Below are 20,564 nucleotides of genomic sequence, written 5' to 3'. Positions count from 1 at the left end.
ATTCTAGACCACCATGGAATCTAAAAATACAGGTATTCTCTCAGAGAACAGAGCTGTCATTCCATCGTGAAGATCATTTGCCATCTAGTGACACAGATATCTGTCATCTTGTCTAGACATTTCCCTTACTTGCAGTCAAATGGGGATGAAGAGGATAATGCAGAAACATGCTTATAATATTCTCTATATGCTGGCTTGATTTCATTCTGTTTAAAAAAAAAAAAATTGTTTCAGGATACATTTGGTGTTCATTTTGGGGAGTTGTAATAGCATTGGCTAGAGAGTCAGTAAATACAGCCAGAGGCGGATTTTGCTTAAGAAAGCTGTATGTGGCTGGCTCTGGGCCAAGTTCAGCTCTTGGGTGCTCAGACAGCTTCCTTTTGACTCCATTGGGAGTAGCTGATGTATGTCTGAGTACAGAATTTGGCCCTATAGCAACAAAATCCACACTTTTATTTCACTTTTATTCTGTTTTTAAAGATACTTTTGTAAATTTACAAATTAAACTGCTTAACATCTCAAACCAGTAGTGGAGTTAGGGATAGGTTTTTCACTAGTGCTTAGTGCTGGCCTAGGTCTGATCCCATTGAAGTCAGTGGGAGTTTACACCGACTTCAACGAAATCAAACTCAATTGACTTCAGTGTAAGCAGAGTTAGACCAGCCTTGAGCACTTCTGAAAAACTCACCCAATGCAAATGGAAAAATCACCAGTAATTTTCATATAACAAAATCAGTTTGCCGCTTGATTTGATCTGATAAGTCTGAATGCTCAGGGTTTAGCTGATTGCCATATTTGGGATCAGCAAAGAATTTTCCTCCAGGGCAGATTGTCAGAGACCCTAGGGTTTTTTTTGCCTTCCTCTGCAGCATGAGGCACAGGTCACTAGCTGGTGGATTCTCTCGTAGATTCTCTGTATATTGAAGTCCTAAACCTTTATTTGAGGACTTCAGTAACTCAGTCATGTGTTAGGGGTCTGTTACAGAAGTGGGTGGGTGAGTTCTTTGGCCTGCGTTGTGCAGGAGGTCAGACTACCTAGATGATTATAATGGTCCCTTCTGACCTTAAAGTCTATGAAGTCCAAGAGTCTGTATTTCCCTCTCAAGAGCTGATGACATCTTACATGTCAGGGAGCCAGCTACGGCAGGATCAGGTTCCTGGCAATACACTGGGCACAGTTGGCAGGGCCTACCTGGTTGATTTCACTTCCTCCTCTGGTGAGGGGTGTAGCTAAGCTACTACTTGACCAAGCACCAGCTGGAGCTTGCTTGGCTTTTCAGCGCATTCCAAACTATAAATGCTCGTGGTCCTACTTCCTGTTCCTATTCCTGCCCAGCCTGTTCTTGTGCCCACTTCAATTCCTGCCCTTCTCCATCCTTGACTCCCCTGGCTCTGCTTCCTGACTACATCTCAGTTCCTCTACTGTTATTATTTATTTTGTTTAAAATCATTTATACAGACTCCCAAATTTACACAGTTCTTTGTGGGCCTGATTTAAAGCTCAATGAAGACATTGGAAAGATTCCCACTGACTTCAGTGGACTTTGGATCATGTCCTCTATGCCCAGAGTAAGGCAAGTTTCCTGCCCTAAGGACCTGTAATCAAAGTGCCCATCTACCCTACGCATCTGACCATAGAATTTATTTTTGTATGGCTTGATTAGGGAAGTTTGTGTTCTAACATTGGGTAAGGTGGATAGGCCTTGATTACATAACTGTGTTGGGGAACGTTGTTACAGCCTATGACTAGGAGATGATAATACCAGAAACAGTATTTTCTTACACTGTTCAGTCTGCTTTAGAATCTGGAGATCTCACTCTTGAAGTGGAAACACTGAATTGTTGTCCAGTGTCTTGTCTAGGTATGACCCATGCTGCAACGCAATTCCTTGACATAAGTCCCTAACCATTTTTTCCACACTACAAATAGTAAACATATAGACACTTCTAACTGTTCCCTGACACGGTTAGACTTTTAGGCCTGAACCTGCAAACACTTAAGTACTTAACTTTACTGTTGTGAGAAGTCCTATTGGCTTGAGGGGAACTATTTGCAGCAGGAAAATTAAGCACGTGTGTAAATGATAGTAAGGATCAGGGTGCTAGTACAGGTGAGCCTTTAAACAATACAAAGGTAAAACACTGTACAACACTTCAGAGAGGAGAATCCTATATAGCTAAATTGATTCTAATTGTCAACACAGCCCTAGAATCAATGGAGTGGAAGCTGCATTGAATTTAGCTAATAATCTCAAGTCGAGGACTCAATGGACTCATGTCAAGGAGGAAGTGCCTTTTTTTCATCGATACTTATTTTAAAGTGTATTGAGTTTTAGTCAGGCCTGACTCACCACTGTGTAACTCCAGTTTTACAGTAGAACAACTCAGTTTCATTTCAGTGGAGTAAAACAGGCATAAAACTGGAATAATGCCATGTTGAATCGGGCCTGGAATGTTTAATTCTATGTCTACCTCGTTACTAAATTGGCATCTTAAATCTTTAAAAAATAATCTTGTTTAACAGAAGGTTTTCTGTTTACCTTTACTAGCAGGTTATTCAATTCTGGAACTGCACAAAGCAAAAGGCCCTGGTTATTTTGTTGGTAGAATTTCTTTATTGTTGCTATGGGAATAGTCCCTCAGGTGCTCCAGAATTGCAGTGACTCTTGACAGTTCTGCAGCAGATCATTCCACATTCATGATCACTAGCAAATTAGTTGGGATTTTGTAACTTTGAGGACTATAATTTAAAGTTGCCTTCCATAAGTTACTATGGAACAAAATACACACACAAATATAGCCTCTGGGCCAGACACATGATGTTTAATTTTTATCTTGTTTTTGAAAGAGCAAATGTTTTGCTACAAATTAACTTGCAAATAAAGAACAGAACTACATGCTAACTTTAAAAATGTATTTTATTTTTAGTTCCCAAGAAGATGAGCGGCCTATGTCACCCTTCTATTTGAGGTATTTACTTCTCCTCCTCCTTTTTGTTTGTTTCTCTGTGTGGGAAAGATTTGATATTTGAATATAATATTGGGGATGATGCCAGAAATATGCGAACAGGCTCTAATCAAGTCTAAGATTATTGTCATGATCGCCTCATCAGCCACTGGGGTGGGGGAATCCAGTGAGATATAAAAAGATTTAAAGCTTGTGGGTGTAGGGTTTGATTTAATGTCAGACTTGTAACCTTTTCAGTTAGGAGATTAACTTGATTTTCATGTTGATTGCATAATTTCTTTATATAATTTAGTTGATTAGAGAATACTCATTATAAACAACTCATACTGTACAAGCTCACTCTGGGCTGTAGCAAAGCCACCAGTAAGGGGCAGCACATAGCTGCATTGCTTCAGAAATCAGATTGGAAGTCAGCAGCCATCCAGCAGCTGCTCTCCCCTTACGTAGAAAGCCAGTGCAGGAAAATAAAAAAGTGCCCTACTCCCAGACATGCCTGCTCAGGGGGAAATTACAATCTGGCTATGTGAAAGAGAGGCCTGTATAGGACCTATGGATCTTGAAAGGTGTGTTTGGGGAGTAATTGATTGTGATAGCAGTGGAGATGCATCTGCAGGTTTTACGTTGTTGTTCTGTCAGAGTCTAGTGTTGCTTTGAATTCATGGCTCCTAGTCAATGGGAGCTTGCTTCTGATGATGAGCTTGGCGAGGTTGGGTGTTTATTTGAAGAGGGGGTTTGGGAAAGATTTCTTTTAGGATGTGGTCCCAGTCAGCTCATTACAACAATCTATATACAACACACTAACCCTCCTTTGGCCTACAACTGCAGAGGTGTTAACTGCTCACTTCACCTTGAATGGTCTCTTACAGCATGTTACCTTCTTATAAACAATCTTTTCCAGCTTGTATTTAGCTGTGACACTGAGTGCCTTTCATAGATTTGAAGAAGAGCTCTGTGTAAGGTCAGAATGTCTTTCTTGCCAACAGAAGTTGGTCCAATAAAAGGTATTACCTCACCCATCTTGTCTCTGTAACATCCTGGACCAACACAGCTACAACAGCACTGCAAACACTAGATGAAGAGATCATTTTATTTTGCCTACAAAATGATGTTGCCAACTAAGGGCCAAATGCTCTGTTGGTACAAATTAGCACAGTTCCAGTGACTTTCGGTGGTGTTATGCCCTAAATTTATACCAGTATAGACTGGTTTCCAGACCTTCAAATGATACTTCAAAAAAGGATCTGGCCAGAGAAACTGTTATATTAGTGAGAGAATTGAGAGTTGGAAAGGACAGAAATTCAATTTGAATTGATTGACCATATTCACACTTACTGGTTTAAAAAAAAATAAAATCTTTTGCTAAGATAGTTTTTGTGATGTCTGTAATTTTGTTTAGGGGTTTTTTTTTAATTGTCTCTTAATTAATTCTCTCACAAAGATTCTTGTCTTTCTTCGTGGAATTGCTTTACTCTTTGTTTTACTAGCAAAAACTACATAAGGATTCATGTTTCACGGACTGTTAATGTGCTGGTATCTGTTAAATCTATACACAGACATGTAGATATGTGTGGGAGAGAGATCTGTTAATAAACTGTTTATCAAACAGGAAGGAATTACAGAGGTTAGCAATAGAGCAGGCTGCATGGACAATCTAAACTACTATCCTGCCAATGCAAGATTGTTCTCTACAGTGTGTTCTCTGGGGTTTTGTCTAATCTAGTTTTAAAAATCCCAGTCAATGAGGTTTCCACCTGTGCTTTTGAAAGATTGTTCCACAGCCTAATGCATTTCAGGATGTGTCTGCACTGCAACTGGGAACATGCCTCCAAGCCAGAGAGCTAGCATGCTAGAAATAACAGTGTGGATGATGTGGCATGAGTGGTGGGATGGGCTAGCCACCAGAGCTTGGACTTAGCTGGTCGGGCAAGCTTGTACTCTGGTGGCTAGCCCATGCCACAACATGTTGTGCCACAACATCCGCACTGCTGTTTTTAGCGTGCTAACTCAAGCACCAAGGCTGGATAGCCTAAATTTTCAACCCATCGCTCTAAGCTTTACCTTTGTCTACCACTCTGAATAATTCCTCCCCCTCTTTAGTGTTTACACCTTTCAGATACTGGTGGACTCTCGCTATGTTTCCCCCTTTCAGTTGTTGCTTAGAAACTGTCACTCCTAGCTCTCTATCAGAATTACGGATGCCCACATTTCTCCCTCCCATTTAGTGTGTGTGTGCCATATTATTTTTTCCTGAATGATTTATCTTGCATTTTTCCTTGCAGAATCTCATTTTGTTCTTTTCTGCCCATATTTCTAACTTCTTTCGTTTCTGTTACTGCTAAGGCCTTGTCTACACTAGAGAAATAAGTCGATCTAACATAAGGTCGTCTTACAGCTCCTGCAGTAATTACTGCGGTGGCTGACGTCCACACTACCCTCCTTGGGTCAGTGGAGTGTGTCCTCACCAGGAGCACTTCCACTCACCTAAGAGGGGCAGTGTGGGGAGCTGAGAGCCCTCCACGCTCCAGTGGACTGTGCCCCCTTCCTCCCCCTTTCCCTGCCAGGAGCCAGCCCCGGGCTTCTTTCCTCCCTGTTCCCTGCCATGAGCTGGAAGAAGCTGCCCTGGGCTTTGCCCCTCCAAGCCCCTGGGCAGTCCAGTCCAGCTTCCCCAACTTCTCACGCCCTTCGCCCCTCCATACTGGGAGCCAGGCTCAGCCGTGAAATTGAAAAGACTGCCTTGGCTTTCTGCGGGAAGTGGGTGGAGAAGCACCTGGGCTTCTCGCCCCACTTGCAGCCAGGACCAGGGTCCAGGCAACCAGGCTTCTTGCAGTGAAATTGACAAGAATGTGACAGCCCCACAGCTGATGTAAGGGATGCAGTGTCTACCCTACACCTACACCTCTCCTTGAGGTGGTTTTATTATGTTGGCACAGCAGGGGAGTTATATTGGTGGGAGGAGTGTTTCAGTCTCTACATCTCTACTGTTTTGTCAACAAAAGCTGACTTTTTCCAGGATAGAGAATTATGGCTGGTCTATACTAATTGGTGTTTGCGACTCTGCTTTATCATCATTTGTAAATTTCATTAACGTGCTTTTAGTTTCACCTTTCAGATCATTAAGGAAGATGTAAAGTAAGATCAGACCCTAACATAGATACCTGTAGTATCTACACTAGGCAGCTTCCCCACTTCGTGTTGCATTGTCACTTACCTATAATGCATTAATGCTGTGTTTTATTTTTACTCTAAAATGGACAATTCTTTGTAGATTTTGTTACAACAATAGCTAAAAACTAAAAGGTCATACAGTGGACAAAAATTGAAATAGAAATACTTCCTTCTAATTAACCCTGACGGTTGTGGTAGAGGGAGGGAATATAATAATACTACATATAATATATAATTACTGTTTATGTACCATACTATTTTGGTTTTCTGTCTGTTAAAAATGAAGTGTATATTCCTTTAGGAAGTTTAGGATCTGATTCAGGAAAGCCTCCCTATTCAGGAAAGCTCTTAAGCCCGTGCTTTTCTGAGTAGGGATGGATTTAAGCACATACCTACGTGCTTTCCTGATTTGGGACCTGGTCCATCCTTATAGCAAAAATATCTGGGACTGTGTCAGATTGGAAAGAAGATCCAGGAGAATGTCAGTTGAGCTGGAATGATCGAGAGAGAGATTACAGTGCATGGTGAAGTTATTGGTGAAGAATCAAGAAGCCTGTTAGAGGGAAGGATGGCCTCTGTGGGATTGCAGTTAGAGGAACAATGTTTCTTAGTAGTAGGAGGAAATTAGAAAGATTCAAGGGGCCTCTTAAGTATAGGGTTTGGCTTTAATGGGAATGGATAAGGGAGTCTCTGAAGGAGGGGTGACTTCTGTGGGAAAGAGAGGATATACTTTGCAAATTTGAAAAGGAATATGTGATAGCAAATAAATAGTTTGAAACTGAAGAAATGGCTAAGAGCAAAGAGGGAGTAGCATGCCTTGTGGTATAAGCCCTCATGCCTAGCTTGTTTCTTTTGTGACATCACTTAGAAGCTATTACTGATACATAAAACCAACAGCTTGTAACTCTTGCTGTTATTTGTCACACATCAGAAATGTGTAATGTTGAGGTTAGTTGCCAGGTGGAGTTAATTTGGCAGGAGAGCCAGCACAGGCTGGGCAATGGGCTGGTGCTTCATCAGTTAAGAGCTCCTGTTCAGGACTCCTGTGGTGAGTGGCAGCTTTTCCCATGTGACCTTTAAAATGTTTTATGCTGCTCTTGGGAAGCAAATTGCATGTGTTGTAATCAACTTGGTTCTGTTCAAAAGGAGGGGGGAACCCTTTGAATCAATTCATAAGTCTGCCTGGTGGTCCATTTTATTTGTCCTGCTTTGCTCTTAGTCAAGCTTATATAATCTGTAGCCTTATTCAGGAGATATAACGACTGAATAATTCATATAAATACATAGGGAGATGGGTTGCTAAGAGTGTAGTGATTTCTGGTTTGTACTGTAGTACAGTAATTTCATGCAGACAGTTATGTAACATGTTGGTTGGATGTGAACAAGAGCTGTTCAGATTCCAAACGCTACATAATGCTTCACGTCTGCCAACTAGCAGAACATTATATCACTTTTTTGCAAATGTCATAATGTTTTTATTAAACCCAGTAACTTGATTGTTGTGTATTTCATATTCCATGTCCTGTGAGAAACAACTTTCTTTTCCTTGATCTTACTTAAAAAAAGAAACAAAACAACCCAAAGGCAAGAATTAGTATTTAAATGAATGTTCCACATGTTACTTTGAATGAAAACTGTTCAAATATACTAATTTAAAACATCAATTTTTTTTGGAGTTTATTAGAAATTGTGGCAAATACAGCCCGGGTAAGCCTGATCAAGAAGATCTAGTTCATTTGCTCAGCAATGCTGTATTGAATACCTTGCAGTGTGAATACTGTAATAGTAAAAGAAAAGGACAACCTTACTGGTGATTTCTTGTCCTAGAGGTTTGTGTTTGAAGCGCATGTATGTTCCAGAATTTCTTAAAATGAAAACCATGTGAACATTAAAACTGAAATTGTTATGTAAGAGGAAGTGCTCTGGACTACTTAGATTATACAACAGGAAAGCAAATGTCAGCTGTGTTAGATAACCGAGTTGCAGGTACGACTAGCAACTGGCAAAGTGAATTCCAAGTAAGGGCAGTTGTGTCTATCTTGGGAAGATGAACTATTACGGAAATAGTGATCTGTGCTGGAGTGGATGTTCTAGAAATTATGTTGTCATATAAACTGTTTTTAAAGAAATTACTCAGTGGGTGTATCCTGACGTAAACCAGAGGAATGGAAAAAGAAAATGCATGGTGCATGAGTTGATAATGGCTGCTTTGAGTTGCAGGGCTATCTCACTAATGAGTAATGTATTAAAATGATACCATGTCCAGCCCCACTCTTGTTGAAGTGTGTGGCAAAACTTGCATTGACTTCAGTGTGTTCAGAGCCAGTCCTACATTCATACATCAGCTGTTTTTCTCCCAGTGCTATCCTCGTATTTTTTCCTTTGACTCTCACCAGTCTGTTTCTTTGTGGTGTTGCATCTCACTCTCTTTCTCTTTTTAGTATCAGTCCCATGTTACACAAAGAAAATGGTCTCATCAGTGCTGCATTACTGGCAAGATTCTTAGCCTGTGGGGTGTGTATGGGCAAGGCACGCAGTGACATTACACTGTCTATTTTGATGTCAGCCTCTCAGGACAAAATTGAAAATCTGTTTGTAGAATTACTGTTAGTTAAGGGGCTGATCCGGCAATGTCTTGAGCACCTCCTGAGAGGATCGGACTCATAATGTTAGCGCTAGTGAGAACCCTTTGTGTGTTCAGCCCTTTTAAAAAATGAAACATTGCTTGGCTGGTGGTTCTGTGCTCCACTGTGTGCGCATTAGTTGAAAGTGGAAGGGGCAAAAGAAGCATGGATCTCTGCATACTTATTGCCCTGCTCCTGTAGAGTTCTTGCCTTAGCCAGGGTACTTGTATCACTCAGATATCTCTGCTTTGAACGGTAGGTGCCAGTGTGCACCAGTCATAGGGAATTATACCGGAACAAGGGATAAATAAAGGCATGTATAAAACAAGCAAAGGAGAATTACTATTCTTCATAGGATTCATTTTTCCAGACAGTAAGATAATCATGCAAACACAATATACCACATCAAGGTAAGGTTAATTGTGTTACACTTGAAGTTTCAAAAATATGAAAATATTAAGAGAAGATTAAAATCAAGTCCTTACCATCACTGGACATAGCTAAGCATTTGCAGCACATCGTCTTTTAAACTCACTATTTTCAGATTTTATATACAAAAACAGTCTTCTCCTGTTGTGAAAATTTGTACCTCAAATTTCAGCGTGAAGCAAATTTTTTTATAATGGAGTTGTAAATTCTAGACAAATCAAGGTATATTACAGACCTTAAACTTCATAGGAGAAAGCACTCAACATTATGATTCTGGATAATAAATAGCTTTTGGACAGGTTCCAACATCTGCATTCTTGCAATACATTTAAACATTGAAAAGTCCCATGGTTAAATCAAGGAAATTATGTACCAACTAGGCTTTGGAAATTTTCTCTTTTAAAAAGCTGTAGAAACTGTTTTCATTGGCATTTTTCCTCAAGCAGCTTTGCTAGAAGAATGAACTTGTTTGCCTCTACTGTAATTTTCCTCTGGTTATCATTTACTTTTTCTTTTGAACGTTTTGCTTCTCTGCGTAAAGTGTATGCATTGTAAGTAACCCCCTGTGCAAATGATGGCATTAATCCAAGCTCTGAGGTCTCCATACCCTGAGACCTTGATAATTATAGGTCATTTCATTATTGATAGCCAGGGAGTAACACTGTATGCTTTTTTAAAATATTTTTGGTGTTTTAGATTAAATTTATAGATGCTTTTCATGCTGTTTTTAATGCACCTTCTCTGGGGCAGAAGGGAAAAGCTAGTCCTGTGCAAGATTATAGTACGGTATGTTCTGACTAATTCTAATTACAATCCTTAATATCTGACAGTAATAGATTTTGCTCTGCGGGGCCTCTATTATTGGGGGGGGGGGGGAAGGAAGGTTGATTCAATCAATCATATGGCTAGTGCAGTAATCAGTAAATGATAAACTCTGTAGAAGGTGCAGATATTAGGAAGTGTAATTCAAAATCATGACAGAGTATATTCAGTTTAAATTAAAAGATTAGAATTTAATTGAAGAGGTAAAGAGTTATGGTACCTAAACGTTTCCAGTTGTGACCTCTCTGGGAGTCATGACAAACGTGTGAAACCAAGTGCAAAATGAAATCACCCTCATTTGCACATATTTTGGTAGGTTTATTGTGTCAAAGAACAATAGGTGAAAGTCTGGACTGTGCCTTTAAGAGTATGTCTACATTGCAGAAAAAAAAGTGTTCTTAATTGAGCTTAAAATAGCAATGAATATAGGGTGACTTGGCTTTTAACTCAGGTTAACAGCGTGAGTTAAAGCCTAGAGGGCAACCTGGGGGTTGATCACGAGTTGCTCACCTGAATTAAAAGCCGAGTTGCTGGGTCTTCACTGCTATTCAAGCCCAAGTTAGTTAACCCAAGTTAACAACACACTCTTTTTAGCAGTTTAGACTTTCTCTGAGACACAAACACAGAACTTGTAGACCAAGTGGGGCTAAAGTGGCTTTAAGCCACCTTTGAAACCTCCAAATCCTGAGCTGTTCTGGGGGCTGGAGAGGACTCTGGCATAGTTCAGACAGTCCTGGGGGCCTAGTTAAGTTATGGCTGCTTCCTTGGGCTGCCCTAAGGGCCACAGCACTTCCCAGAATCTCCACAATGCTGTGAGCTGCAGGCCCACCCAGCACCCCCGTCCTATCTCCCTCCTCCTTCCCCAGCCCCCCTGCGGTGTCTGGGCTTGTAAGGGGGTTCTCAGAGGACAAGGGGGTTCTCTTATGACTATCTCCCGTAGTGAGAGAGACTACTTGAGAATCCTCCTCAAGGCAGAATCAGGGCTTTTAGGGCCCATTTACACCACTCTGGTGTAAAGAGGCCAAGAGCAGAGATGAGACTCACCCTATATTTTTTACCTTGATTACATCTATGTAAAATCACACTCAAGATCTTTTAAGTTTAATTGCCAAAAATGTCCAGCCAATGACTAGTTATCTCGAAATGCACACCTCTCCATAACATTGCTGTGTGCAGTCTGCCTAATTGCATGCCACACTGATTGTAATTTCCAGCTTCCTGGATATCAGTATCAGAAGTTTCTTTGCAATATTTAAAAATAACATAAATAAACCAGGAGAACAGAGGCGCAGAAATGATGGTGCAAGTGACAAAGCCTTGCTCTTTGGTACCAGCTTCATAGGATCAGATGCTCCTCTTACTTACATCAGTATTCTACCACTGGATCTCACTTACTTTCACTGAAATTACTCCTGTTTTGTCCTTGTGTACAAGAAAAATCAATCCCCTTACAACAAATGTGCCATACTTTGTAATATTTAGGTGAGATTAGAACTAATTATAATAAAAACTTGATCTACTGAACTGTAACAGAAGTAAAACAGTCTACTTGCATAATGGGCCCAAATGGAAAAATATATACGACCCCCATTAAGACTCTCCTTTCATTGGAGTTAATAGCAATGGGAGCTGGGATTGCTCAGTACCTGTAAAAGTCAGATGCCCATAATTTGGCACCTAAATATGAATTTGTAAGCCTAGCTTTAGGCACCTAGATTTGAATGTTTGGGTCTTTATGTAGCTGGATATTAAAGGCTTGCCCTGTATTAATGGAGTAGTGGTAGAAAAATTTAGCATTTGTTTTCCGAGATGTACAGGGAACTGGAGGATGTGGCCCATGAAGTAAATACAATATTTTTCCTGTGCATGGGAGAAGGTACCTGTAGGTGATGGGGTATATCTGACAGTCCATGAAACTTAGGTTGTATTTGCAAGTGTAGGAAGCTGGATGTAAGATATCACTGAGGCCCTTTTGTAGTTCAGATCCCCTAAGGGAAGAAATATGAGAGGGGGGGGCAGGTCAGCAAAACAAGACTTGTGTCAGGAGTTTGTGGGCTAGGCTGGTTCTGAGGGAGAATAAGTCCCGGAACTGCATAACTCTCCAATGATGTCAATGTGGCACAGGGATGAGCAGCAGTAATAAAATGGAAAGAAAATAATCAGCTATATGTATCAATGTGTCAGACACAGAAGGAGAAAATGATTATCCCAAGCAGGACATGAGTTCACATTGTTTCACTGATTGAATGAACAAAGGTGCTATTTAGAGGCAATTAATTACACACTAAGACATGACAAGTAATGCCTTTTGGGCATTCATAGCATGCCTTTGGGTGCCTTGTGAAGCATGAAGCTGAGGACCAAGTGACTGCAGCCACCCAGGAAGTTCAGTAAACCCCCAGGAATTTGTCACTTGAAGTGTTTCTTTGCTGTTATTTAATGAGAAATTCTCAAAAAGTTTTATCTCCGTGTATTTACGAGAGATTAACAACATAGTCAGAAATACACACGTACCATTTGTGCCTAACATTCTAAAGCTATTTCATAATTCTGTTTACTCTGTCAAGACATTTTTTACAAATGGCCTAACTTCCTGGCTGATGGTGCAGAATAAATAAACCAATTTAGCGGTGCATTTTAATTAAGCTTCGAAATTAAATAGCAAGGAAAGCCAATTACTGTGGAATTATAAGAAATTTAGTATATCTGAAAACGTCTGCAAAATCCCACTATTATTGAGAGACAGGCCCAGCAAAGAGCATTAAAACATCACAGGACCAAGAAAAAGTTAAATCCTATTTCTTTTATATGGCCATGCTTAATACATAAAGCGGTAGTTTCTAAACTTAAAAGGGCTAATGAAACTTAAACTTTTTTTAAAGTACTTTGTCTTCATCAGTTGTTTGGTGGTGAGTGGGTGTGTACTTACTTCATAGACAGAGTGTGTGAAGTAATTTTAAAATCAGTATGGTATTGGCTCCCTGGTAGAACCTACAGTCTGTTAGTAGAACTTTTAATAGATACCCCAAAATAATTACCATATGCATGTGTGTCATCAGAAAATAGCAGGTTTAATGGACTTGAAACTGAATCATTGTTGATGAGATCACTTTTATTACGGGTTAAAGTCACTACTCAGTATACCTGGAGATTATTAAAATGTTTGGCATTTTATACAGTTTTGCATTTGATTTTTATTTACTTTTTTCCTAGAAGAAGGAGCTGCATGTTCTAATGATCCTTTCTCCCCAAGATGAAATGAAATTACATGATAAAAGGCAGGTTTAGGGATAATAATCATCATTCCCTTCCCTGCTCCCAATAAACCTGCAAAATTCTGTCAAAAGCATGAAATATCACTGGTAAAAAAATGGAATGAAGAGCTCAAGACTTCTCTCACGAAACAGGAGTTTGCAATTTTACACCATAGTAATTTTGCTGGAATTATATGGTATAAAGTGGAGGAAAGTGCTATTTTCTGAGCTTAATCTCCTCTTAAGTGTCCTATCATTTTTTGACCCCAAGTCTTTTTTAAAAACTAAATCAGAAAGCTTTTTGGGGATGGAGGAGAGAAGAGAGATGAGACAAAGAACAAATGAATATGTGTGATAGACATCCATATTTGATATGTATTATAGATAAATATTAGAAATTAATGTAAGTAGAGAAATTTGATAGAAAGTTAAACTACAGCCACACTTGTAGCGATAATCGGTTTGTGATAAATTACATTTATTATGCAACTTTGGTACCTCACCTGCCTTCTGCTCAGCAATCTGTTCTCCCTCGGATTTATTTAAATGGCCCAAGAAAAATATTAAAAATTGCAACTCTTTGAAGCTGCTGAGGAGTTCTGGAATACTGCCATAGTTTCCAGGGAAGAGATTGTAGTAGGTGGGTAGAAAGCAGATGAAGTGGTCAAATATGATCTGAAGTGAATGAAGCCATGTGATAAATTAAATTAATCCTTTAGATATTGCCTACATGTGTGTTGAGGAGAGTCTTTCTCTATCTGTGTGTGTGTGTGTGTGTGTGTGTGTGTGTGTGTGTGTGTGTGTGTGTGTGTGTGTGTGTGTAATATTAAATACAATAAATTGATGCAAATGTATAAATACATGGTATTATATAGGTATAATATCCGTGTATATATAGAATATACCACCAGGTATGCATGTCGCATGTGCTTTCATGCCATGTGACTCCTTCGAGGAGCTGTGTCTGGGGTAGAAGTCAGAATGCACAAGTAAAGCAGTAGTTGAAGGGAACAGAGTGTGTGGATGCACTGCTCAGGTTTACACAAACTGAGTTGGTTAGTGTGGATGCACTGAATCATTGCAGGAGCTAAAAGTACGCTAGAAAGGCTTATCTACAACATGTAGGCTTGCAAGACGTTCTGTCCTGTAGACGTGTGCTATTGTGTGGCTTACTAAACTGATTTTTGTGACACTTTTATTTTTACCTTCTCAAACCCAGTTCACCCCCCTCTCCCTACCACAACAACTGAACCAACAGTTGTTTGACTTCTGAGGAGTGTGAGTGTTCCAGTCTTTTGGCTGGCATTAGGTCTCTGCAGGAGAGCTACAAGAGTTGGTTGGGGAAATATTCTAGGAAAAGTAAAGGAAAAACATCTTAGAAGCTGTGGTTGGTTTAAAGTAATAGAGCCATTGTTGAATCATTAGTACTTAAAGTTTCTGAAATGATACCCCTTGCATGTATAGATTAAAACCAGTAAATATCTATTTAGGGTGGCACAGTAAACCTAGAATTCTGGAGTGAGGTTTTCACAAGTCAACCTAGTGTAGGGTCGATTTACTTCTGAGTACATCAACCAGCCCTGCAACTAATTCTATTGCTGATAAGAGGATAAAACCAAACACAATGTTTAAACTAACTTATTTGATTTAATTAATATCATAGGCATGATGAACAGGAATAAAATATCATGTGCCCTCTTATCTGCAAAGCTGAGCAAACACGTGAGGTGCAATCTGATGGTGCATGAAAGGGGAGGGTCTTTGGTCTAATGGGGTTCTCAAACTAGGGGTCGTGACCTCTCAGGGGGTCGTGAGGTTATTATGGGGGGGGTGTTCATGCTCTGTCAGCCGTGTGCATGCCAGTAAGGATCGCATGGCATGGGGGGATCATCACTTTTGTGGCGGGGGGATGTCGCCATAGCCTGAAATATTTTCAAAGGGGGTCCCAGCAAAATACAGATTGAGAACCCCTGAATCTAATCTGACCCTGCAGTTAGAGAGCAGAGCAGTAATGGCCATGCAAGATGGCATATCACCTTACTTGAAAGGGCTTTGAATAGTGAGTGGTAGCAACAATGAGGTTATTTTACCTCTTCCTGAGCCTGGAGTCAGACTGAGAGGCAAACGGAGAGAAAAGAAAATATACTTCAAAAAAAAAAAAAAAAAAAAAAAAAAAAGGAAGCAAAGAACATGGAAAACGGAGAGTTGGGGAAGAGGGGAATCTGAAAAGGAAATACATTTTGCCTTTTTCCTGGTGAGTAGTTAAAGCCTGTTAAATGTTAAGTTCCTTTATAGTATGTACATTTTCAAATCTTGATTCAAAAGAACAGTGCTCATTTGATTATGCTAAGGGTAATCTACAGCTGCAAAATATTCAGGAGGAGAAGAATCATAATATACTATCGCTCAAATACCTTCCTTTTTACTGCAGTCTCTTGGTAGTGAATGACAAGTAATCCAATTCTGAGAGTACTGGTTTTGCATAAATGTGCATTGTAATAATGTAAGTCAAAATTCTGTGAAGGATAAGAAGCTTGTCATGTGTGTACGTAATTTCAGGAGATAATTCCTGCTAACAAGATCATACCTTTAATTCGTTTAACAGATAATGTAGTGTCTAAGGAAAGGCAAGAAGAGAAGAATAGCCAACATTCTCCTTCAGGTTTTTTCTGCCAGTACTTTGGTAATTAGATCTTTCTTTCTTCCCTTTCCACAGTGCCCACGTATCCCAAGTCAGCACTAACATTCCTGCTACTGGAGAGTAAGTGATTCTGTTTATTTTTAAGTTTTATTACTATCATTTGTTGTCTAAAGCTTTAAAAAAATTTATTATCTTATTTTTCTGTAATAGCCTAGTATTGTCTAAAGAAAAAGTGCGTTTTTCCCAAATCAAAATGTGTATAGTGATCATAAACCACTTCCTCACAAAGAAGTGCCTGGGTATCATAATTCCATGCTCCTTTCCCACACCTGTGTGGTGTTATGGTTATGCAGACCACAGAGATTTCAAGAAGCACAACCTCACCGTGCTGTAAAGAGTCTCTTTACCTGCCTGACGCTGAAGTCCCAAATTTTGGCATATGAACTGATTCTTGCCAATATTTAGCTAAGTTAAATTACTCTTTTTTTATGATATTGCCATTTTTTTTATTTGTTTGGTTCTTTGTATAGGGTTTACAAACTCAGAAAGCTATTGTACAGTCCATAGTTGTTAGCATCAACTTATAAACTTTTCAGTGACTTCATGGCCCATATAGAGGTTCACCTTCATAGCTAGCATTCAAAATTAACTATCAGATTTTCTAAAGAAATGATATTTATGTGATAAATATTATTGAACATGAATGAATGAAACAAATTTGGAGTTTCTAATCAAACCTTCTTTGAGACATGGTGTTTCAGAGAACACTAGAAGACTTTTCAAAACATCGGGCAATTCCTTTTTCAAACTGTGATGTATGAAAAATGTTTGTCTGATTTATCTCGGTCTTTACCCCCAGGCCCTCCTCTCGCCTAAAAATAAGCAGAAGAAATTTCAAGAAAAAAAGTGAGAATGGGAGGATTCAACTAGGTTTACAACATTCTCACAGCCTTAACTCTATTGTCACTGCAGTGACCCCATCACTATACTGATGTGAATAAAAGTTCTATTGCTCACAATAGTTCTGGTTCCAATCTCAAACCACAATCAAACAGGAGTCATTTCATTGAAATCAGTTGCAGCAGTGTAATAACAGCATGAGATCAGAATTGGGCACTTTTTTTTTTTTTAAATATGGTTATGATGAGTTGCCCTACTGTGTAGTAGTCATAACTTTAAGAATGTAGTCATTCGTCATTCTCACAAGTGTTACTATTTCTTACATAATTTTATTTCACGTAGGCACTGTAAAGGCTGCTGGGTATTGTCAGATTTGACCTACTGGCTTTTTGTTACACAGACTGGTTGTACCATCCAGATGGTACAGTCTTACTGCTCTGTTCTTGTGAAGAAATAGGGAGGGTATTGAATACCATAATCTATCTTACATAAGACTGGCTTCCTTGAGTTTTGTAGTTGGCCAGGTAAAAAAAATACAGTGAATAACCAGTTCACATAAAAAGATACATTTCAGAGCAGCATTTATTGCTAAAAGAATAGTACCGAAATGCAAATGGGCCTCCTTTGAATTGACTATTGGGATTTGGAATGATTTTTGTTCAAAGATGTGCAAATGTTAGAAAGATTCAGTGTACTTAGGAGGAGATGGGCAAAAGCAGAGTGAACAAACAGGAGCCCAAGTCCCATTTGACTTTCAGTGCCCTTTGTGCCTTTGAAAATCTCCCCCTTAGTCAGTGATGGTGGAGATATATGATGAGTGTAAATATGAATAGCGTTCACCCTGATGATCTGTATGTCTAACCACGCTTTCAAAAGCATGCCCTTAATATACACTTATTAAAGAACTTGCTGCACAAACGTTCATGGCCTTTATATATGGGTCACTTAAAGTCTTTCCTTCAAAGAGCCTTTCCTTCTGACAGGCCTTTCACAGGGGCCAATCACAGTTGCAGTCTGTGCACTTTGTCACAAGGGACTTCTCTCTCTTAGCCCCTCTGGAAGGGTCAGTCACCCCAAAAGGACAGGGGCAGGTTGAAGCAGAGGCATGGCTATAGCCTCCACCTCACATTATACAGGCCAACAATGCTGGTCAGGTGCAGAGAGTGGGAAGTGTGCTGCACCATCGTAAGTGGAGGTGCAGCAGAAGTATTCTGTCAGTGCACCAGGGAGCTGTGGGAAGTATTGTTTCCCAGCCATTCACACCACTCCACCCCCGCGCGGTCAATATATGAAGAGCAGGCGAGAGAAGTGCCGATGCAGTGCCATTTGCATATATTTGCATCATGTGGGCACCAGCAATCCAAGCTTAAATCACCCCTCCCTCACCCTGGGTTTGGTTGTTGTGGGTCACCCAGCATGAGGTGGTGGTTGTTTTCCCCATACTTTCCACCACCTCCCCACTCCCCCGTCCCAGAACTGGCAGTGAATTTAAAAACAAACACCAAAAAACTTTCAACCCTGTCCCAATCTTAGTATGGGCTGTGTAATCACTTCAATCTCAAATTCTCGTTTCAAACTCTTGTATGTTAGCTCTTGAGGCCAGGGGCTGTTAATTTAGGGGGCGACAGTGAGGCACCTAAATAAAAATGAACTCATTTACAGAAATGTTGAGTGGCCGTAACAGCCATTGAAGGTAATGGGAGCTGAGAGTGCTCAGCACTTCTGAAAATTGGGTCACTTTCCTTTAGGTGCCTCATTTTGGGCACCCACATGCAAACAGTTTGGCTGATGTCTTACAATGCATCTGTACAATCCCTAGCATGTGATGGCACTACTGCAGAATTAAAAAAACGTGATTTTAAAAGGGAGAGGATTTCTGGTAAGTTTGCAAGTTCAGTTGACCTTCTTTTTCATCTTGACAGATATTTAGAGAAGACAATCCGTTCAGCAGTGGAACAGCATCTCTTTGATGCTCATGGCTCCGGTGGGCAGAGTTCAGAAGACTCCGAATCAGGAACATCATCAGCCTCTTCTAATGTGTCTGCCAGGCAGAGGAGGCGGCATCACAAAGAGCAGGATGAAGCCCGACAAAACAGAGACATGTATGATCATGATTTCTTTTCCTTTAAAAATTATATTTGATTGATAGCATCATAATCATTCCCATTAAATAGGCAAGACTCTGTCAGTAGCTCCATTATTACAAGCCTTGGCCCCAGTTCTGCAACTGACAGTGAACAGGGTGGCTGCCACACCTGTGCCAAGCTCCATCGACTTATTTGGAGCTGTGAATTGCAGAACTGGGGCCTTTGATGGTGGTAGTTTCACACGGAACGAGCTGAAGGGCATCAGTGGAACAGTAGTATTCGGTTTTGATTTTTGTTTTAATTGTGTGTATCTGTAAACTATAACATTCCTGAAAAGATCAATTCTGGCATTTGCAACTTAATACTGGACAAAAATAACTCCTTCAAATGCTTCTGTTTAACAAAATATCTATAAAATTGGGACTAAATTCTAGTTTCATATGTAGAAGGGTAGCTTCTCTTCAAAATTTGCAGTGCCGTGTGTTTGCATTTGAGAGAAGAACGTGCCCCTTTTATTAATCAAAAATAAACTATTTTTGTCTAAATGGTTGTAAGATAGCTAAACGGTATTTTGAGACAACTTTTTTTTTACGTGCTTTTCAAGGATTAGTCATACGTAGTATTACTACTGATGACATACAGCATATAATACGAAGTGTCACCATTGCATTCTTAACAGAGGAGGTGTTTACACAGAGATCTAAGGATTCTTTACTGAAAGGAGAAAATGTGACCTTTCTCCACTTTTAAAAAATAAAATGTATTTTTAAATGGGCAAGATGTTTGCAGTCTAAGCTGTTGCAAAATACATATATTAGAAGTCTTTATCCCAAGCATGAGTAGTCAGAGTGTGTTAGGGGAAATTGAAATATTCCTTTTTTTGTAGGGCGGGTAACTAGAGCACAACTGTATAATATGGCCAACATTTTGAAATTCAGGCCCTGATCTTGCAAACATTCACGCATCTGTAACATTAAGCACATGAGTAGCCATATTAAAGTTAAGCATAAGTGTTTGCATAATTGGGGGACCTAAAGTTAGGCTCTTCAATACATGTTATAGATTCCTTTATAAAAATGACCTTATTTTCAGAGCTGCTGAGCACCCCCAAATCCTACTGAAGCTACAGATCCTTAGTATCTTAAAATCAAGCCACTTCTATTTAGGAGCCTAACTTTAGGCAGCCAGGTTCAAAAATTGTAATTCATGCTTCTTGACATCCAGGAATATAGATTCATAGATTCTAAGGCCAGAAGGAACCATTGTGATTAGCACTGTGTAAAGCAGAGCCCATAGAATTTCCCAAAGATAATTCCTAGCGCAGATCTTCTAGAAGAACATCTAATCTTGATTTAAAAATCGCCAGTGATGGTGAATACATCATGACTTTTGGTAAATGTGGGATGTTAACATTGTAGAGAAATTTAACTGCAATAATAACATTTCTATACAAGTTGTTACAAGCCAGTTGTAAAGATGGCTTGGGAGATTGGGGTTTTCAAATCACCAAAGCGTCTGGCTACATATCTAGAGTAGTTTTTCCTGTTTAGTAGCCATGGTGATGGGCTTTTCAGGTAAGTAGGTCAAAGATGGGCTAGTGTATGTGTTTGTCAGCATATATAGCACTGCAGTTTTCTCTGCACAGCCTCTGCATTGCATTGCATATTTGCAGCTA

At 39.8% G+C, this 20,564-nt stretch overlaps 1 protein-coding gene across 7 annotated transcripts in view; it reads left to right on the top strand.

Moving 5' to 3' along the window:
• FAM13A (family with sequence similarity 13 member A) overlaps positions 1-20,564 on the top strand; it is a 184,612-nt gene that overhangs the window by 118,330 nt on the left and 45,718 nt on the right. For all 7 annotated transcript variants that reach the window (XM_067557168.1, XM_067557169.1, XM_067557166.1 and 4 more), the window contains 3 exons: positions 2,929-2,970; positions 15,978-16,022; positions 18,725-18,904. In XM_067557168.1, the coding sequence (XP_067413269.1) occupies positions 2,929-2,970; positions 15,978-16,022; positions 18,725-18,904 (267 nt within the window). The remainder of the gene's footprint in view (positions 1-2,928; positions 2,971-15,977; positions 16,023-18,724; positions 18,905-20,564) is intronic.

This window comes from Emydura macquarii, unplaced genomic scaffold, assembly GCF_026122565.2.
Source record: "Emydura macquarii macquarii isolate MOO-44397 ecotype Brisbane River unplaced genomic scaffold, CSIRO-AGI_Emac_v2 contig_1790, whole genome shotgun sequence".
Classification (NCBI taxonomy): Eukaryota; Metazoa; Chordata; order Testudines; family Chelidae; genus Emydura; species Emydura macquarii.
This window is presented reverse-complemented; position numbering and strand designations above follow the sequence as displayed.